The sequence below is a fragment of the Terrapene carolina genome, unplaced genomic scaffold (assembly GCF_002925995.2).
Source record: "Terrapene carolina triunguis isolate 2854851 unplaced genomic scaffold, T_m_triunguis-2.0 Scaffold112, whole genome shotgun sequence".
Taxonomy (NCBI): Eukaryota; Metazoa; Chordata; order Testudines; family Emydidae; genus Terrapene; species Terrapene triunguis.
In genome coordinates, this window is record NW_020664463.1 from 7,875,125 (window position 1) to 7,894,139 (window position 19,015).

At 41.4% G+C, this 19,015-nt stretch overlaps 2 protein-coding genes across 3 annotated transcripts in view; one reads left to right on the plus strand and one right to left on the minus strand.

The window, feature by feature from the left end:
• The window catches only part of LRMP (lymphoid restricted membrane protein), a 53,604-nt gene extending 40,819 nt beyond the window's left edge, over positions 1 to 12,785 (plus strand). The window contains exons 16-28 of the mRNA XM_026652208.1: positions 1,389 to 1,474; positions 2,164 to 2,236; positions 3,588 to 3,645; positions 3,731 to 3,758; positions 4,583 to 4,723; positions 6,928 to 7,062; positions 8,830 to 8,977; positions 10,006 to 10,049; positions 10,740 to 10,817; positions 10,902 to 10,966; positions 11,422 to 11,523; positions 11,703 to 11,810; positions 12,503 to 12,785. Coding sequence (XP_026507993.1) covers positions 1,389 to 1,474; positions 2,164 to 2,236; positions 3,588 to 3,645; positions 3,731 to 3,758; positions 4,583 to 4,723; positions 6,928 to 7,062; positions 8,830 to 8,977; positions 10,006 to 10,049; positions 10,740 to 10,817; positions 10,902 to 10,966; positions 11,422 to 11,523; positions 11,703 to 11,810; positions 12,503 to 12,746 — 1,310 coding nt within the window. The 3' untranslated portion in view covers positions 12,747 to 12,785. The remainder of the gene's footprint in view (positions 1 to 1,388; positions 1,475 to 2,163; positions 2,237 to 3,587; positions 3,646 to 3,730; positions 3,759 to 4,582; positions 4,724 to 6,927; positions 7,063 to 8,829; positions 8,978 to 10,005; positions 10,050 to 10,739; positions 10,818 to 10,901; positions 10,967 to 11,421; positions 11,524 to 11,702; positions 11,811 to 12,502) is intronic.
• An 8-nt stretch (positions 12,786 to 12,793) lies between these two features.
• The window catches only part of CASC1 (cancer susceptibility 1), a 39,381-nt gene continuing 33,159 nt past the window's right edge, over positions 12,794 to 19,015 (minus strand). Inside the window, exons 7-10 of one of the 2 annotated variants that reach the window (XM_024196307.2) lie at positions 16,922 to 17,136; positions 15,986 to 16,153; positions 15,609 to 15,722; positions 12,799 to 13,524 (exon numbers count right to left, since the gene is read on the minus strand). In XM_024196307.2, the coding sequence (XP_024052075.2) occupies positions 13,249 to 13,524; positions 15,609 to 15,722; positions 15,986 to 16,153; positions 16,922 to 17,136 (773 nt within the window). In that variant the 3' untranslated portion in view covers positions 12,799 to 13,248. Of the gene's footprint in view, positions 13,525 to 15,608; positions 15,723 to 15,985; positions 16,154 to 16,921; positions 17,137 to 19,015 lie in introns of both variants that reach the window. The other variant, XM_024196305.3, reaches the window with a different exon arrangement.

Genomic DNA, 19,015 nt, shown 5'->3' on the forward strand with positions numbered 1-19,015 from the left:
GTAAAGTCTGTAAAAGAGAAAATTCTAGAAGTCCAGTTCTCGATCACACTATTGACCATGTTGCACATCCTGTTTCTTTGGTTGGTACTAATATAGACTCGTGTTTTGTTGTTAATTTTTAAAAGAGATTCTTTGTAGCTAGAGCTGCCATTGCAGGAGAAATGAACTGTTGGAATTGCCTAACCTTTTGAGTGCTTGACTGTGCAAACTTAATATTGCATTAGGTCTAGCTCCCTGTACACTAATTCTTTTGAATGTTTTAAAAATTCAGCAGCCTCTCCAATGGAGCATATAACATCCTAAAAACCAGAGGTGATTGGTTGTGGCACTTAGAGTGATGTGTGCTTCTTAGACTGGAGTTGAGCAGTTTGCTGCACTCACCAGTTTGTTGCCTTTTGATCTGTAGCTCACAACCCTTGGAGTTTAATCTGCTCTAGCTGTAGAGCTTCTACATTCTTGCAGCTGAACAACTATCTGTACTGTGTACCACAGTTCACTTCAGACACCAAAGTGTCTACTGCACATGGGTCCTGTGTCTTCCGACATTATTCTAGCTTTTCGAATAAAGACCTAGCGCATGAAGCGGAGCATGAAGGTGCATTCAAGCTTCTAGGTGATGGTATCTGAATTACATCTGTTGTGCTTGCTCCCACACACCCTATATTGCTAAGCAGAGCACCACTTCCAAACCTCCTTTAGCCTCTTCATGTGAGATCAGAAGTATTTCTTACAACTCTAAACTGACTGACTTTTATTTTATTTTTTTAATTTAACTTCCCCCCGTCGCCCCCAAAATCAAATAATCAAAGCATAGAAAACTTCAATTTTCCAAAACAATTGCTTTGGGCTGAATATATAGAAACTGTCTTGCAAACTTAGAGCAGCTGCAACCAGCATGACTGATCAATACAAAGCGGTAACCCTTTGTGTTGTGATGCTTTGACTCAATAAATGTGCCATAGCAGCACTGCCTGCGCTTTCTTGGGGGAGGGGGAGGGGGAGGGATAGCTCAGTGGTTTGAGCATTGGCCTGCTAAACCCAGGGTTGTGAGTTCAGTCCTTGAGGGGGCCACTTAAGGATCTAGGGCAAAATCAGTACTTGGTCCTGCTAGTGAAGGCAGGGGGCTAGACTCAATGACTTTTCAGGGTCCCTTCCAGTTCTATGAGATAGGTATATCTCCATATATTTATTTATTTACTATTTATTTCTACAGCATTCTGTGCTGCTGGCTTTTAAAGGCCTCTTTCTTTATTGCATTTTCTTCTGGTAATTACTACGCGGGGGGTATGAAAGAGCAGTGGTGGTTCCTGCTTTAGAAATCTAGTTAATAGGTAACATTTGTTCATCTTTGAAATCTTTACATCCATTTCCGGAATCTCTCTCTTCAGATACGGATCTGACGACTAAAAGTGAATTTTGCCCCATCATGGAAAATCACAAAACTACACCTGAAAAAGAATTACAGCTAGATCTGGTAAGAGCTCTACTAGACTGCTAAAGTTCTAGGAATGCTGGCATGTGCAACCCATTGGCTTTAGCTGTAAGAGAAGACCGGGAATGCTGAAGTGACAGATGGGGTGGCTTGAGAAACAGATTGCTTGGTCTGTCTGAAAAGTCCCACACTGGAACACCTACTAAGGATGAAAGGGGTAAGCACCACCATGGGTTGGACTCCCCTCCCAGAGACTGCACGGCCAGTTCCTGGGCTGGTGTCCGTTGGATGCCAAAGGAGCTATGAGGATTGACACGAGCTGAGGATCTGGTCCAGTGATTCCCCTCATGGGTTCAGGCCAGATGGGACAGGCTTGGTGGTGGTTGGTTTTGGGTTTTTTTTCCCTGCCCATCCTGGGATACTTTAAATTCTCTCCATCTCGTATTCCAGCATAGTAATCTGACTGCTTAAGAAGTTCTAGATAGTGTCATTTCATGAGGAGTTTGCAAGGTAACTTGAGCCTTCTCCAAGGAAGACCCAAACTGCTTTAGGGAGGGGAAGCCTTCCAACCCATTCAAGAACTAGTTTCCATACACGGCAGTGGCAGCAGTATAAAGTACCTGATTAGTTCACACAAACCCACTGTAGGACTAGAGTACCTCCGTCATAACTGATCTTATTGTCAAGTATTTGTGGCGAGTTTGTATAATTACTCTCTAAACCATTTTTAGGAGACAGATGGGGAAATGGAAGCTATTAAAGAGCAGAGTGAACAAGTGTCTGCTACAGTTTCTGGTAGAAAAGGTAAGTGGTCCTCGCTGAAATTCACATCACTTAACACATTACAGCGCATGCTTGGTTAGTGTTCCAGTAAAACACATTGGTCTTAAACCTCAGAATATTTAAATATTCTTATCCCTAATTTCTTTATGTTGTGTTTGCTGTACAACCGAACTATTGCTTGTAAAAGTGGAACAGACTATCTTAATGCTTAACTATGATGGTGAAAACTCTTAAATGTGTATATAATGCAACGTAAAACCCTCTCTGAAACCAGGATGAGGACACTGCTTTCAGTATGAGAAAATAACATTGTTTGTAGTTTTCAACTGGGTGTGAAGAGCTGATGAACCACTGAGCAGATCATGTTTGTTACAGGAATGATGGTCAATTCTGATACCTTGGTGACAGGAATGTCCCAGGTTCCTACCAGGGTAAAAGCAGTTGCCAACACAGACCTAGGATTATTGTTCATGTAAAGAGCTGACTGCTACAGAAGCTTTTTTTTAACCTTGTATGATGTGCTTATTATAGTCTGGCTTTGGAGAGGGAAGCAGCTTTGTCAATTTTATGTTGTGTAAACTTTAAAGTGTTTGTCATCAGGCATTAAAATGGAGAGGAACAGAATGTTATCCTACAAAGACATGCTCTTCGTCCACCTCCTACCAGCACTGGTCTAATCCAGCTGTATTTTCCCTTGGACAGGAACGAGAACTCCTTAGGGGTCTCCAAACAGGCCAAGTTTTTACTACACCCAATGATCTCCTAATGCTAACTATGATACTTGCATCCCCTACTCCAACAGGGATATAAAGCAACGTCTTTCAACCCATCAAAGCTTTGGGCAGTATAAGAATCTGAAAGCTGGGTGGCAGTTTCTACTGAACCCAGGCTGGCTTTCCCTTTTTAGAAGTGCCTCACCTTTAGTCTTGGCTGTCCCCACCCATGTGCTGATCCTTACTGAACTATTAATAGTGAGTTTGGGGAGGCTTCTATAATGCTTATCTTGAAGTGGTGGGTTGTGGAGAGGAGGTTGCAGTGGGGACTGAAACCAAAACCAAAGATCCAACTACTGCAAATTCAGATCTGGACTTCTGTAGTTAAGGCCACAAACTAATCAAACAAGGACTGACTCTTTGGGGTCTTGGCCATTGAAAGGAAACACTAATGAGCTGCCTTGCTGACTTTTAACCTAGTTCTAATGCACATTGATGTTGCTACTTCTATTACCAGACAATAGTTCAACCTAAGTCTTAATCCAGTTTTTCCCTCTTGGGACTGAACTTTTAAGTCTTTCGTAAACTCCTCTTTTTAAGGGGAGTTTATTCCTCAACCTAACAACTAAAATTTTGTGTGTTGTCTCTTTAATTATCAGGGAATTCTTCTCCCACTATGACTGGCCTTAAAGTGACCAAAACCAAACAAAATGACAAGTATGTATCTCATGTAATCTGATGCCCACTTGCATTTACTTCGCACTATGCTCTTCTTATGTGGTTATTCCTTTTCCTCCTACAGTGTTTCTCCTAATGAGAAGGAGATGGAGGTGAGTCTTAACTACTTGTATCCTGAAATATTTCAGCCAGTAGAACTTTCTAATGGTCCTTTCTTTCTGAAATTCAGGTAAAGCATTTTTCAATGTACTGAGTGGTTTTGAAATTGACCTTCTGCCTCCCCTTAAATTAATGAAATTCATGTAATCCTTGATTTAGGTAAATATTCATGCCAGTGGTGGTGTTGGACTTCCATGTCCAATTGAAGCCCCCTGTGTGCTAGCGGTGAAGGGAGATCCTTTCAGAGGATGAAGCTGAAATCTGTTTATCAAAAGATGCTCATAAGCAGTGCAGGAAAACGGGGCAGAGGAGGAAGGCTATAAAAACGAAGACTCTTGTCACTATATAAACTTTTGGGTTTGAATTTTCTCTACTGGTGTCATTTTATGGGGGGAAGGAGAGTTCTGGCCTAGACACAAGCTTCAGCCTAACAGAATGTGCTAACAGTACAGTTCATACTGCCAGGCAGAATTGTTTCATGTTGCCTTTCCCAACAGGATGAACTGTTGGGGATGTGGAGAGAGAGAGAGAGAGAGAGAGAGAGAGAGTAGCTATTCTGGTGGTAAACTAATTATCTATCACTAGAGATGGGTAGAGTTGCAAATTTTGATTTTATTTATTTATTTAAATTCGAAGCTTGTTGGGGAGGGTTCAGAACTGGTGACCTCTCCTACAACTCCTCCTGTCATTCATTAGCAATAGCTATTGAGTCTCTGAGGTAACGCTTAGTACTGAATATACTTCTGTGTTGCCTGATCTATTTTTTTTTTTTTTTTTTTTTTTTTTTTTTTTTTTCCTCTCTCTTCCCCTACAAAAGGCAGAGTTTCTCAGATTGTCTCTGGGCTTTAAATGTGACTTGTTCACCTTGGATAAGCGAGTGAGGCTTGAAGAAAGGTCCCGAGATTTGGCTGAAGAAAACTTGAAAAAGGAGATCATGAATGGGCTGAAGCTGCTGGAGGTTAGCAATGGATGAGATTGGAAGGAGGGAGGGTACAAGTGGCCTGACAGTACATTTTAACCATAGAAATATGGGGCTGGAAGGAACCTAAATAGGTCTTCAAGTCCAGCTGGCTGTGCAGAGGTAGGACCAAATATACCTAGACCATCCCTGACCGGTGTCTGTCTAGCCTGTTTTTAAAAACCTCCAGTGATGAGGCTTCCACAACTTTTCTTGGAAGCCTGTTCCAGAACTTAACTGTCCTTGTAGTTACAAAGTTTTTTTCCTAATAGCTAACCTAAATTTCCTTGCTGCAGATTAAGCCCATTACTTCTCCATGTCCTCTCGCGGAATGACCAGAACAATTGATCAGTCATCTTCATAACAGCCCTTAAGCCTTCAAATATGTTAGCAGGTTCTTTCTCTTCACTCCCGTCCCCCCACACCAACTTAGTCTTGGGGGGGAGAGGGGAGAAAGACTAACTATGGCCAGTCTTCGAATGTTCCCTAATAGGTCAGGTTTTTCTTAAACCTTTTTATCATCTTGTTGTTTGTTGCTCCTCTCCTATATGGACTCTTCAGTTCCAGGCACCACAATTTAGGAAAGATGTGGACACACTGAACACAATATGCCTGTTGAGGCCTCACCAGTGCCAAGTAGAGTGGGACAATTACCTCCCTTGTCTTACATAAACACCCCAGTTAATACAGCCCAGAATGTTAGCCTTAGGCCTGGTCTACACTAACCCCCCAATTCGAACTAAGGTACGCAACTTCAGCTACGTGAATAACGTAGCTGAAGTCGACATACCTTAGTTCGAACTTACCGCGGTTCAGACGCGGTCCACACGCGGCAGGCAGGCTCCCCCGTCGACTCCGCGGTACTCCTCTCGCCGAGCTGGAGTACCGCAGTCGACGGCGAGCACTTCCGGGATCGATTTATCGCGTCCAGACCAGACGCGATAAATCGAACCCGGAAGTTCGATTGCCAGCCGTCGAACTACCGCGGTAGTGTAGACATACCCTTATTTGCAACTGCGTCACACTGACTTCTATTCAATTTCTAATCTACTATAACACCCAGATCCTTTTCAGCATTATTACTGCTTAGCCAGTTATTTCCCCATTTTGGCTTTGTCCATTTGACTTTTCCTTCCCAAGGGTAATACTTTACACTTGTCTCTACTGAATTTTATATTGTTGATTTTAGACCAATTCTCCTATTTGTCAAGGTAATTTTGAATTCTAATCCTGTCCTCCAAAGTACTTGCAACCTCTCCCAGCTTGGTGTCAGCCACAAAGTTTATAAGCACATTCTCCTCTCCATTATCCAAGTAACTAATGAAGATATTTATTACATCCTCCCAGTGTGACCGCAAACCACTGATAACTACTCTTTGAGTACAGTCTTTTCAATCCCTTGCACACCCAGTTTATAGTAACTTCATTTAGGCTACACTAGAGAGCTTTCATTGGTACTGCTGCCGAGAGAGCTCTCCCATCGGCTTAATTAATCCACCCCCAATGAGTGGTGGTAGCAGCTCTCCTGCTGATGTAGTGCTGTCCACACTGGCACTTAGGTCGGTGTAACTTATGTCATTTGGGGGTAGCTTATTCTCACTGCTGAGCGACCTAAGTTATATCGATATAAGTGGTAGTGTACACAGCCTTACTTAATGTAAAGTTTTTGCTGGAATTTATTTTTGGATTTGATGATCTAAATAGAGTAAAAAAAATATGACTCTGTTTAGCACTGAGGTTCTGTTATTTGGGTTTTTATAAAATATTATATATATATATATATATATATATATATATATATATATATATATATAATGTGTATATTACACACACTGAAGAGTTTTTATACAGCAACAAATGGGAAATTCTCCTGTTCAAAGTGCTGTTGTAGTGAGCTGATAAAACCATAATGTGAATGTCAAGGTTACAATTCTTAGCTGATGTAAATCAGCATAACTCCTTTGTTTTTTTCCAGTGGTGCTGTATTTAGTTACACCAACTGATATCTGGCCCTAATATACTTGATCATGCAAACAGGTACGCCCAAGCAGAATCCCATTTAGGTGTGATCGCTTCCTTTGCAGAGTAACATTCACTCCACAAGCCTCTAGAATGGCATCTCACTTATTTACTAATCATCAGCACGGTTACATTTCCCTCTTCTTTCCTCCCCACTTCTCCCCCTCTGCCCATGAACTTCTTAGTCTCTAGCACCTTTGTGTGATGAAGATAACCAAGCACAGGAGATCATTAAGAAGCTGCAGAAAAGCTTGCAGTTCCTTAGCCAGTATGCTGCCAGACTTGCTAGTAGAGCAGAGATGTTGGGAGCCATTAATCAGGTAATCTGATTCAATTACTACTTTATGTAAAGTAAGGAAGCTTTCTTTAGTCTAAAGCTCTCTTTAACAGATTCCACTCAGTATTTGTAATAGAACTTCTGTTTTATACAGTACACAATTTACTGGAACAATATTATTAAAAAGCATTATGTTGGTTATCCGCACACTCATTTGTATCACTGTAACATCTAGGAGCCCTATTCATGGACAAGGATCCTATTGTGGTAGGTGCTGCACAAGTAAAACAAAAGCAGTCCCTATCCCCCAAAGCCTACACGTTAAGTATAAGACAAGATACAACAGATGGGAGTATGGTGAGATAATATCCATCAGATAGGCAATGGTCTCAGCACACCAGTGGCCTAACCATTGTCAAGTTTTTATAGGCATTGTGGAAAAGGGGAGGTTTTAAGGAAGACAAAAATGAGTTTTTCAGATGTTTACAGGAAGCATCTCCCAGGCATGAGGGGCAGTATGGGGGAAAGCATGAAGGTGCTTGAAAACTTAACAAGTGGGGGATGGAGATATTGTGGGTTCCCCCCCACCGCCCAAGACCTCTTCCAAAACTTCAGTCTCATCACTCAGGTTCCTTTTATTTGGCATACAGCAAAACTATATGGAGTTGATCGGGCTAAAGCGTCTGGGATGGGTATAGGGTGTACGCACATCCAAAGTTACACACAACTTCTCCTTGTATACATTTCTACCAACACTATAACACATGCTTTCCTAGCTATACATTGCATCACATGCTTTGGGATTGGCTTGGTTACTCTGCAGGAACCAATCCCTGTACCTGTCCATACTGTGTGCATGCATGATCTGCTTTTTACCTGCTCTTCCATTCCAGGCTTATCTTGTCCATTGTAAATGGTATCAGGGTGTTCCCCCTTATCTCAGCTAGTACAGATATCCCATCTCTAGTCTACTGATCCATTTAACTTCCCAATCATACCCACTAAAAATGAGGCAAGTCACTTATCATAGAAATGTAGGACTGGAAGGGCGCTCGACAGGTCATCTAGTCCAGTCCCCTGCACCAAGGCAGGATTAATTATTATCTAAATCAGTGGTTCTCAAACTTTTTTACTGGTGACCCCTTTCACATAGCAAGCCTCTGAGCGTGACACCCCCCCCCCTTATAAATTAAAAACACTTTTTATATATATATTTATTTATTTATTTAACACCATTATAAATGCTGGAGGCAAAGCGGGGTCTGGGGTGTAGGATGACAGCTCGCAACCCCCCTTGTAATAACCCTGTGACCCTGAGGGGTCCCGATCCCCAGTTTAAGAACCCCTGATCTAAATCATCCCTGACAGATGTCTAACCTGTTACTGTCATGTCAAGTTACTTGTGTCTTGGTCAACATGAGACTGGCAACATGGGCAATCAGAAGCAGAAGTCAACATCTCAATAGTGAATGAGAGATGATAGGTCATGAAGGGCCTCGAAACTTAAGACAGGCAGCTTGTGCTTGATAGAGAGAGGGGAGCCAGTGGGGGGATTCAGAGAGGCGATGTGGTCAAAGAAATCTGCTAGGAAAATGATCTTTGCAGCAACATTCTGAATGGATGAGTGAGGCAAGATTGAGAAAAGGAAGCTGCTGTGATCAAGATGTGAGATGAGACAAGAATGTTTGTTGTGTGGATGCATATGAAAGGCCGTAAGTTAGAATGATTATGTGGGTGGTTTTACTCCAAGCATAATTCAATGTCCTGAAGAGCTAACGTCTTTCACCCAGTATTGCATTTACTTTGCTAGGAGAGCCGTGTCAGTAAGGCAGTAGAAGTGATGATTCAACATGTGGAAAACTTGAAACGCATGTATACAAAAGAGCATGCAGAACTTGAGGAGTTGAAACAGGTCTTGCTACAAAATGAAAGATGCTTTCACTCCTTTGGGGATCAAGGTAATTGTTAAACCTAACCATATTTTCATTTCTCTTCTAAGTAATTGTCATCAGTTGAGCCCTTTAGCTTGTATTTATAAAGCTGCTTGACCTCCTTGGATAGAGCATGTATAAAGCACCTCCTATCTCCTGTACAGTTATGATAATTGTAAATGCATAGCAGAAGAAAAGCTTATTGATAGTCCTCACTTAGATGATTACTGGAAACATTTAAGGGCAACTATAACTTCAGACTTGTAAGCAGACTTCCTGAATCTCTGAAAGCATCTCCCATTTCATCCCTGGAGTAGCAGGCCTCTTTGGAAGGTGCAACACAGGCTGGTGAACTCTTTTCTCTTGTATGCAGTAAATTACAAATTGGATGTTCATTTTAATGTGCATCTAGTCAATCTTCAGTGGCCTGAGTTCAGAAGTTCTAAGCTTTTGAGACTCCTATGGGAGTTGTAGGTGTTCGGTGCTCTGAAAATCAGAACACATTTCTTTATATTTAAAAGATCCTAGTCTTACGGGCACAACACAAAATTCCTTGCAGAAGCTCTTTAGCCAAGAAGGAAGGAGTAAAAATTGGCACGGAGGAGTACTCCATCTTGTAAAAACAGATCTAACTTGGTAAAGATAAAGTAGAACTTAACCAGACATTGTTAATGAGCCCAGCAGAAGTGACCCCTCCTGCATAGGGCATGCAGTAATGTGCAACGTTAACTAGCTTAGCTAGTTTGAGCTAATGGTTACAAGTCTCTAGCTATTTCCAGTATGTATGTATTTATTTATTGGCAATTTTTAAATTTCTTTTTAGAGAGACCAGTGGGTGAGAGATCAACTCACCCACCTTGTAGCCATGTTTGGCCCAGGATATTAGAGACACAACAACACTGATTTGTTTTTGACACTTGCTGCTTGGGTTTTTTCCCCAGAGGTGCTTAGCTGCTATAAACTTAAATAGGACCTGCAGGTGGTCAGACCATCTGGCTCTATTCCACAATGGCAATCTTTAAAAATCTGCTTACAATACCATTTCCTCTTTACAGATGAATCTACAAATAAAAAGCTTCCAAGTTCTCTCAACTTCAAGGTACCAATACCACTGAAATTATAAAAAATAAATGGAATGCTGTGTGCTCTTCAGAGCTGCCATGTACATGTACTCCACTGGGGCTTGACATCCACATGAAATCTGTATCTATTGGGCTCTTTGTAACTCCCTAAACTCACAAAAGCAAATCAACTTGATCAGACACGCTAACATTTCAATGGAAAAACATAACATTTCAATGTGCTCCTCTAAGTGGGTCCATAATCTCCCATGGTTTTGAGGCCTGTCTCTCTTGAGTTCAAAAACTATTGCTCTCATGGGGTCCTCAATAATGAAGGCTTCAAAATAGAGGTCTTTTACATACTGAGCCAAGAGATATCTAAAAGCAGTGTGGCAAGTTGGCAATAGGATCTGTAATTTGGGCTCCAGTAGGTTAACTTAAGACATCTTTAAATTTCAGAATTTGCAGTAGCAGATATACATGCATGTTGTTTCTAATCTAGAAAATAACCCGCATATTAATATGTAAAATTCCCCTTTTTAATTTTTTTTATTTTGTTGAAAGTATACTTAAAGTAATTACCCAGTAATAACCCCAGATGTAACTTTTTAGTGTTTATATGAACTAAACATCAACTTTTATAAATCTACGCCTCGAATTAACATGCCTAAAACTAGTGGTTAATCTAACCAATGCATAATAGTTGTTAATAGCTCTTCTTTGTGTAGCCAACATCATCCCTACGAAGAGTCAGTATTGCAGCATTGCCCAGGAATATTGGAAATGCTGGTATTGGTTTGCCGCTGGTAAGTAAGGGTTGTCAAAGGGTGACTGTTTTCATTCTCAAATTAGTCAGGTCTACTACATTTGCATTTTACCTTCCTTTACAGGCCCAATTATATGGAACTGATGGAAATGAAAGAAGTGACAAATTCAACAGACGATCAAGCAGTTGGTAAGGCTACTTGAGTTTTTTGTTTTTAAATGGGCCTTAATTTTTTCAACTTCACTATGGCTGTAATAAACCATCCCACTGGAGTAGCTTACTAAGCATCTTTTGGAAGTAATGCTGTAAATGTCTATGCTATGTAAACCTTAAAGTTCAGCTTTTACAGCCACACCTGAGTGTTCACATCAAGTGGCCTGATCTGCAAATTTAAGAGGTTCAGACCTCCCATGGACTTCAACTGCAAGGACATGAGAAAATTTGAAAATCTGGCACTTTATAATTTGTGCTTAAATATGAAACCTGGGAGTCAAACTTGAAAAATATTGGCCAAAATCTTCGTAGCCTACTCCAACATAAATGAGCATGCTCATTTATCTCTATCTTGCACTAAAGTTATTTTCTTTACTGTGATCTGAAAGCTTTAGTTGAAGTACTTATTTTCAAGTATGTACATTTGGCAGGGGCCGACTGGGATCAAAACAAAATGAGAGGCGTCCTTCACTGCGACGATTCATTAGCACGTATTCCTGGACAGAGTCTGAGGAAGAACAGTCTGAAACAAAGTAGGTCTAGATTACTTAATCTCCAAGGCTTTAAGGTGGGTTTGCTTCTTGCCCCTGACACCATGTTGCACGTCCAAGCTGCTATAAACTGGAATACTTACTCTATTTATAAAAATGTGCCTATTTATGTGTATTGATGAGTGCTTACCAGGAAAGTTAATTCTAACACTTACTTGCAGAACCAAACAGTCAGAACCACCAGTTGAAGAAATACAAGAAGACAAAGCAAGGAAGTTAAGTGTTACCGAAAGGGGGAAAAAGCCATCAAAATGGAGTCTAGGATCAGCGTAAGTTTCTCAGTTGAAAACATGAATTTCTGTAAGGGGAAGTGGTGGTCAGGTGGAGGACACTGGAAGAGGAAGCAGAGTGGTAATCTTGACTTTTTATTGATGCTTTATTTGAAAGGCGGACATTAAGCAATCTAATTAGCAGGTTAAAGCTCTACTTTTGGTACTAGTCAAGAACAGAACAACTGCTCTTACAAGCTCACAAATTCATCTTGAGATGTGATCCCTTGCAGTGTGGTGCTCTGCCTCAACACTGCCCTTGGAGATCAAAGCCTAAGGGCTTAACTAGTCCGGATAGCCCTGTCATTCTAAATTGACAGAGGAAGTCATTGGACTATACATTACATTAAACCCTCTTGTTGCAGAAAAAATGGCTGATATTTGCAATGCCTACTAGGAGATTTAGCCACACAATTTCCATTAACATGAATGGAATGTGTGAAGAAATCCCATATTTTGGCTTGGAAAACGCAGAGTTTTGTGCCTCTTCAGAGTTTTATATAAACATCTTTAGCATCTACTGCTGACCAGAGCCTGCATTCTAAACCCAGAATATAACATGCCACTGTAGCTGGCTATTAGAACAGTGCCTTCATTACATACAATTTATATTCTGGATTAGTAGTCAGACAATATGATATTTAAACCTTGAAGAAAAGCATGTCTGTCCTATGTTTATGGCTTCTCCACAGTTGCAACATAATGTCATCGTGGGCATCTCATCTGAAGACTTCCTTCTCCAAGGCTAACAAAACTCTCTGGATTTCTCTTACAATCATTGTACTCCTTGCTGCACTCACAAGCTTCCTCACAGGTCTGTCTCTCCAAAGACCTGCAGATGCTGCCCCTGTGGGAACTGGAAGTTCCTGGACATCACTACAACAACTGCTGTGGCCATATACTGAACTTCAACACAATGGACCACCACCAGTATAACACACAATCTGTATTTTAATTTGTAAAATTTTTTTTTCTGGACTTCCTGTGTGACTCAATTTGTGTTATATAAACTAGTGTAAACATAGCTCTCAAGTCTAGAATTACTTTAACTTTCTAATATGATTTGAGGTAGCATATTTAAAATCATTTATTTTGAAGCTTTTTAGACTATACTTAACTTTCAATGGTAAAACATTTTGAAGCACGATTTGGAAATACAACTTCCCCCTCTGACAATAGAAGACGATCTTCCCAAATGTCTGAATCCTGTTTAAGATTAGAACTTAAAAAAATAGCCATCTCTCCTTTTGAAGTTTGTAATAAATGGGTCTAAATGTGTAGTTACTAGAAAGTAAAGAATTTTATTCACAAAAACAACTTTTATGCATTTTTAGGCATTTAAAAAGCTGTTTTGATTTGCATGTGAAATGACAGACATCAAATGTAATTTTATTGACCGAGTTCTTGATGCTCAATAAAGTTAATTTAAAATACTGGCTTAAGAGTATGTTAACACTCTAGTAGCAATGAGCAGCTGAGATATAGCATCAATAAATAGGCAACTGGCTTTCTTTACTTTTTCAATTGCTTCTTCACTGGCAAAATCTTTGATCAGATGGTAGAGAGTAGAATGAAATTCAGTATTTTCTGCCAGATCTTCTGAGAAGGCTTCACTAGTTTCACTGATTCTGAGCCTTTGTGCTCGCTGACCATTAAACATGTAAAGGGACCAGTCTTCATCTTTAACAGCATCTGTTTTAAGGTGTTCGCTCACCTACAGCAGAACGGAAGAATAAATACTGTAACATACTATCACGCTTTCTATATAGATATAAAGTTAATATAGGGAGGAAGGTTGATAGGTTGGGATGCTCAGACCCAGGCTCCAGCTGAGACTCCTTGTGTAACTTTGGATCTAGCCCTAGGTGTCTTGATCAGAAGAGGTAAACTAGTGCCTGAGTCCAAAATTTAGATCCTCACAACCCCCACTCAGTTTCTACTGATTAAAATCCCCATAGCGCCAAATGTCAGTGGGCATGTGCACCACTGCTTCAGTCCTGCTGCTGAGTACGTGACTTAGTGAAATGTCTAGTCTGAGCTCTTGCATTTGTCTGTCGGGGGGCCCAATAGGCTAGATGGCCTCAGATGTGTCTCTATACAATGCTTACAGGATCCAGCCCTGCACAAAACAGCAGAATGTGGTGTTTTCTCCAATGCTTCATGGGTTACAGCACTTCCAGTAGGAGGTGGGAAACCTAGATTCAAGCCCCTTTCTCCCCTCTGCCCCCTCACTCCCAGAAAGAGGAGCATGGATGTGAAACCTGGGTCTTTTGCATCCTGGGTGAATGTGCTAATCACTGTTTTTTGGATGTCAGGGGCCACCACAATTCTTTGTCAGAGCTGGCTAACTAGGTTTAGGTACCTAATTCCAGAAGAGAGGCTGTAAATTCTAAGTGGTGACTGAACAGTCCCTTCCACCCTGCCTGAGGCACATACCCCTGTCCTCAGCATTTTGTATTGGATAATTTTAGATGGTTCCCCACTCAGCTTGTTGGCCCTGTTCTAGGTACCCAGGGCTCCCCCAGGAAGGCCAACAGGAATCTTGCATATGTAACTATTTGTCCCTACACATCTAACAGCTCTAAACACACTGAGTCAAGCAACTCAGATTCCAGGATTAGCATCTCATATGTGATAGTTACTATGAACATTGTAGCCTCCCTGTGATTGGACAGAAGATACCATAGCAATTCACTAATTCCTCTTGCGGATTCTTTGAAAGGTGGTGGTGGTTAAAGTTGTCCATTGTGAACTGAGCATTTATTTATCCTTCATCAAATGCAAGGAAAGGGTGGGAATATTGTACAGACTCATTTAATTGATAATACTGTTAAAATTATTTGCTTTAGAGCTCTAAATTTACTAATGGCACTTAGTATCTAGCAAGTGGAGTTACCAGCTGTTGTTTTGCACTGCAACACATCTTACAGAACAGAATTACTCAACCTTGACAAAAGGATACTGTGTATATTAGCCTGTAGGGGGGAGAGAGAGAGAGAGAGTGAGTGTGTGTGTGTGTGTGTGTGTGTGTGTGTGTGTGTGTGTGTCTCTGCTAGTTTCCTGCCTCATATGGGGGTAGGGGCAAATGTATGAACTAGAATAGCAAGGGGTTTATTATCTTATCTGCAGCCAGAGGCTGCAACTGAATCTGCCCTACATACCTGCCAAAAGAGCTCCTCTCTCTCCTAGCAGGGAACAGAAAATAAGTGAGGCAGGATCTCCCTTCTCTATGCCTTGAAAGAAGGGGATGTTAAAGATCTGACACATGAGGTCTGCCTGCAAGAGGAGAACACTGGGGGCTGCTCTGAGTGGAAGGCGAGCTCAGGTTACAGTTGGCCAACTAATAAAACCATCCGTATCTAATGGATAATAGAGGACTCTGACTCAGCCTACCTTTGAATGAAAATCCTTTTTGTACCCACCTATAGAGCTAGAGAAACTAGGTAGCCCTGGACTGTGCTAAACTTTCATAACTAACTGTTAGCTTGGTTATCTATGCCAGGTGACCTGTAAAGCAGAGTAATGGAAGACCCAAAGAGATGCCATCTCAGTAGCCAAATGACTGTTACTTAGCAAAGGCATGGGTGAGTACACCAGGGGCCAGCCCTTAGAGAATCAGTGTAGTACACTAAGTTTTGTAAAACTTCCGAAAGCAGCTAATTCTAAAGCTATTAAAACTGAAAAGCCAGAGCCCTGCTCTGAGAGAGGTCATGAGCTAGCTGTAGTTCAATGTTGCTTATCTAGTCTTATGTTACATTATTCTGGATTGTTTCTTTGGACTAAGTCTAAAAGAGCAACCTTAAAAACTACTTGATCTTGACCAGATGCCAGATTCCACTTGCTCCAACTGAAAGCAAAAGCAGATGCAACCAGCGCCATCTGTTGATAAGTTGTGACTTCTGCTAGTGGAGTCTGTAACATAAAGGGTACAAATCAGAAACCACGGATCCAACAAATCACCCCACTTTATGCTAGACTACCATACTGAAAAGCAAGCTGCGGTCAAAAGACAGTGGGCCAGATTCTGGTTCCTGCTCCTTTGGGTGGCTCTGCAAGCTGTCTTACCCAGGTACCCGTGGGTTCTGGATGGCGTAGATCCACCTTTGTGCCAAAAAATGTTGTGTACAAGTAGAAAATTGGATTTAAAAAAAAAAAATAGTTCATAGCTGTCTCACCTTCTTGTTCACGCAGACGTACTTGTAAGAGTAGTCTGATGGGAAAATGTTCACACCAGCCTTTTTCAAAGCAATGATCAGGTCAATTGGAGATGTCCATTTTCCAGTCAAGTGGGAAAGTTGTTCACTCCCATCCACAATTACTGAAGACAGCATACACTGATTACCCTGTTGCACAATGCAATAAAAACAAGTTTTTTTTCTCCAGATCCTAAGTCCCATAGTGACTACTCTATAAATACCTCTGATGCATACACATTCACCTGCACCCCATATCCCCAGCACTACCAACCAATAGCAGCCAGGACCAAAACTTCAAGTGGGTGTGTGTGCAGACAGGGAAGGAGGCATGTTTGCTATTGCCTAGCACTTAATCTGCTCCATTCACCCCTGCCTCTAGAATGTTCCCCGCCTCGAGAGTTTAAGCAGTGCGTCAGCACATTGCCACCATAGTGGATCTTAATTCAGCTGGCAGATACCTGTCAGATTTTGAGGGTAACTAGAAGGTAGATTTGTACGTGTAAGTCAGAGGAGGAGATTTTACACTGAGCAAGTAGCATTAAAATAGCAGATTAGTTGAAGAGCTGCCTTTTAAGACTCCTAAAATAAAGGGGGAAAGAGGGGTAATTTGTGGAGAGCTGTGCTTTGTAAGATGGCCCTGAATTTAACATGGGATGGTGGGAGCTGCAGCTTTCAAAATACATTAATTAGAACTCTGTTAGCAGTATGCTGCCTGCTGGGCAAAAACCTAGGCTAAAGCACCAGTTCTATTCCCTACCCTGCACCTTCCCAATTCCATGAGGGGGGGTCAATACACAAATATCCGCCTGCTTTCATCCTTATTAGGGCAGCCTGAACTCAAACATTAGCTCTGATAATGGCCTAAATAACCATTGCATGTTATTGGAGTTGCATGTATCAAGACATTTACTGTACCTTAATTTGCATTAGAACTTCTGCAAAGGCTGTAACAACCGTGAAAAGTAATTCATCTGTGCCATTAGGTCTCAGTTCCCATGACTGGTATGGCATATTGAGGTGAGCATCCTGAATTAGTGTGATTGTATAAAAAGCATCCATCTCAAAAGAGATTTGTTTCTCTTTCATTTTGTACTTTATGTCACTGATACCATCAGTTCGCCATTGTTTGCCTATATTGTATATTAAAAAAAAGAGAGGAAAAAATTGTTAGAGCTGCTGCTTTTGGTGGTGGTAGTACAATACATCACATTTACCTTGGGTCAAGTGGTATGCTGAGCTGTGGAGAATATTAGGCATATAATACAGACAATAGCTGTTAAGAGAAAGATAGTCTTACAATTGGTATCAAAATTTCTCCCTAGCCTAAAAATAACTTAAAACGAAAACATGGATGATGGTGCAGCTAACAGTCTGGGAGCTCATTTATAATAAATACTACTCTCGAACATTAATAGAGTCAAATTCCACTTTATTACATTAATGTAAACCAGGAATAACTTTACTGAAGTCCAGTGGGGTTACTTTGGATTAACACTGGTGTGAGAACAGTATTTGGCCTTTTACATATATATGATTTGAAAGTAGAATTTGGCTCAAGATAGATTTATATACTATAATCTAAATTTTCTAGCTGTAATTTTTCTCATAACCATCAATGAGTACTGTTACACTGTTGAGACTAAAATAAATGGCACAGAGGAACTGCAGCACTATTAATGGTAAGTTAGTTGTATTCAAGCAGGCTATTGTGATTTGGTTGTTTGCACATTGAGGAAAAAAACCGGTTAGTTACCTCTCATAACTGTTGTTCTTTGAGATGTGTTGCTCATGTCCATTCCATGTTAGGTGTGTGTGCTCGCCACATGCACGGATGCCGGACGTTTTTCCCCAGTGGTATTCATAGGGCCAGCTCTGGCACCCTCTGGAGTGGCGTGGGTATACGCAGGTGTAAGAGGTGCCATTGCCCCTCCTTCAGTTCCTTCTTGCTGGAACTCCGACAGAGGGCCAGGAGGGTGGGTCATGGAATGGACGTGAGCAACACATCTCAAAGAACAACAGTTACGAAAGGTAAGTAAAGGACAGTTACCTGTTCCGTAACTGGCGTTCTTCGAGATGTGTTGCTCCTGTCTATTCCACAGTAGGTGTGCGTGCTCGCCACGTGCACCGGTGCCGGAAGTTTTTCCCTTAGCAGGATCCATAGTGGGGGAGCACCGCTGCGACCCCTGGAGTGGCGCTGACATATCGCGCCATAAAGGGGGCTGCGTGCTCCCCCCACCCTCAGTTCCTTCTTGCCAGACAACTCCGACAGAGGGGAAGGAGGGTGGGATGTAGAATAGACAGGAGCAACACATCTCGAAGAACGCCAGTTACGGAACAGGTAACTGTCCTTTCTTCTTCGATTGCTCCTGTGTATTCCACAGTAGGTGATGTGACGGGTTGGATCACAGAAACCCCCTTGGGAGCTGTCACCTAATGTACCAAGACTACCTCTGCTCCTGTTTTCCCTGCCAGCTCAGGACTTCAGCACCCTGTCTTGCTGAGCCAGACACTCCCATCTGCTCCAACACAGACCCAGGGTCTGAATAACTTGCCCCAAAGCTGCAAGTTTACCTGAAAACAGCTCACAGAAGCGTGCTCGTCTTTAGCACTCAGATGCCCAACTCCCAATGGGGTCTAAACCTAATGAATCCGTTTTACCCTGTATAAAGCTTATACAGGGTAAACTCATAAATTGTTCGCCCTCTATAACACTGATAGAGAGATATGCACAGTTGTTTGCTCCCCCAGGTATTAATACATACTCTGAGTTAATTAATAAGGAAAAAAGTGATTTTATTAAATACAGAGAATAGGATTTAAGTGGTTCCAAGTAGTAACAGACCGAACAAAGTCACCAAGCAAAATAAAATAAAATGTGCAAATCTATGTCTAATCAAACTAAATACAGATAAGTTCCTCACCAGTTCCAGAATGCTCCCTTTTACAGGCTAATCTCCTTTTAGCCTGGGTCCAGCAATCACTCACATGCCCTGTAGTTACTGTCCTTTG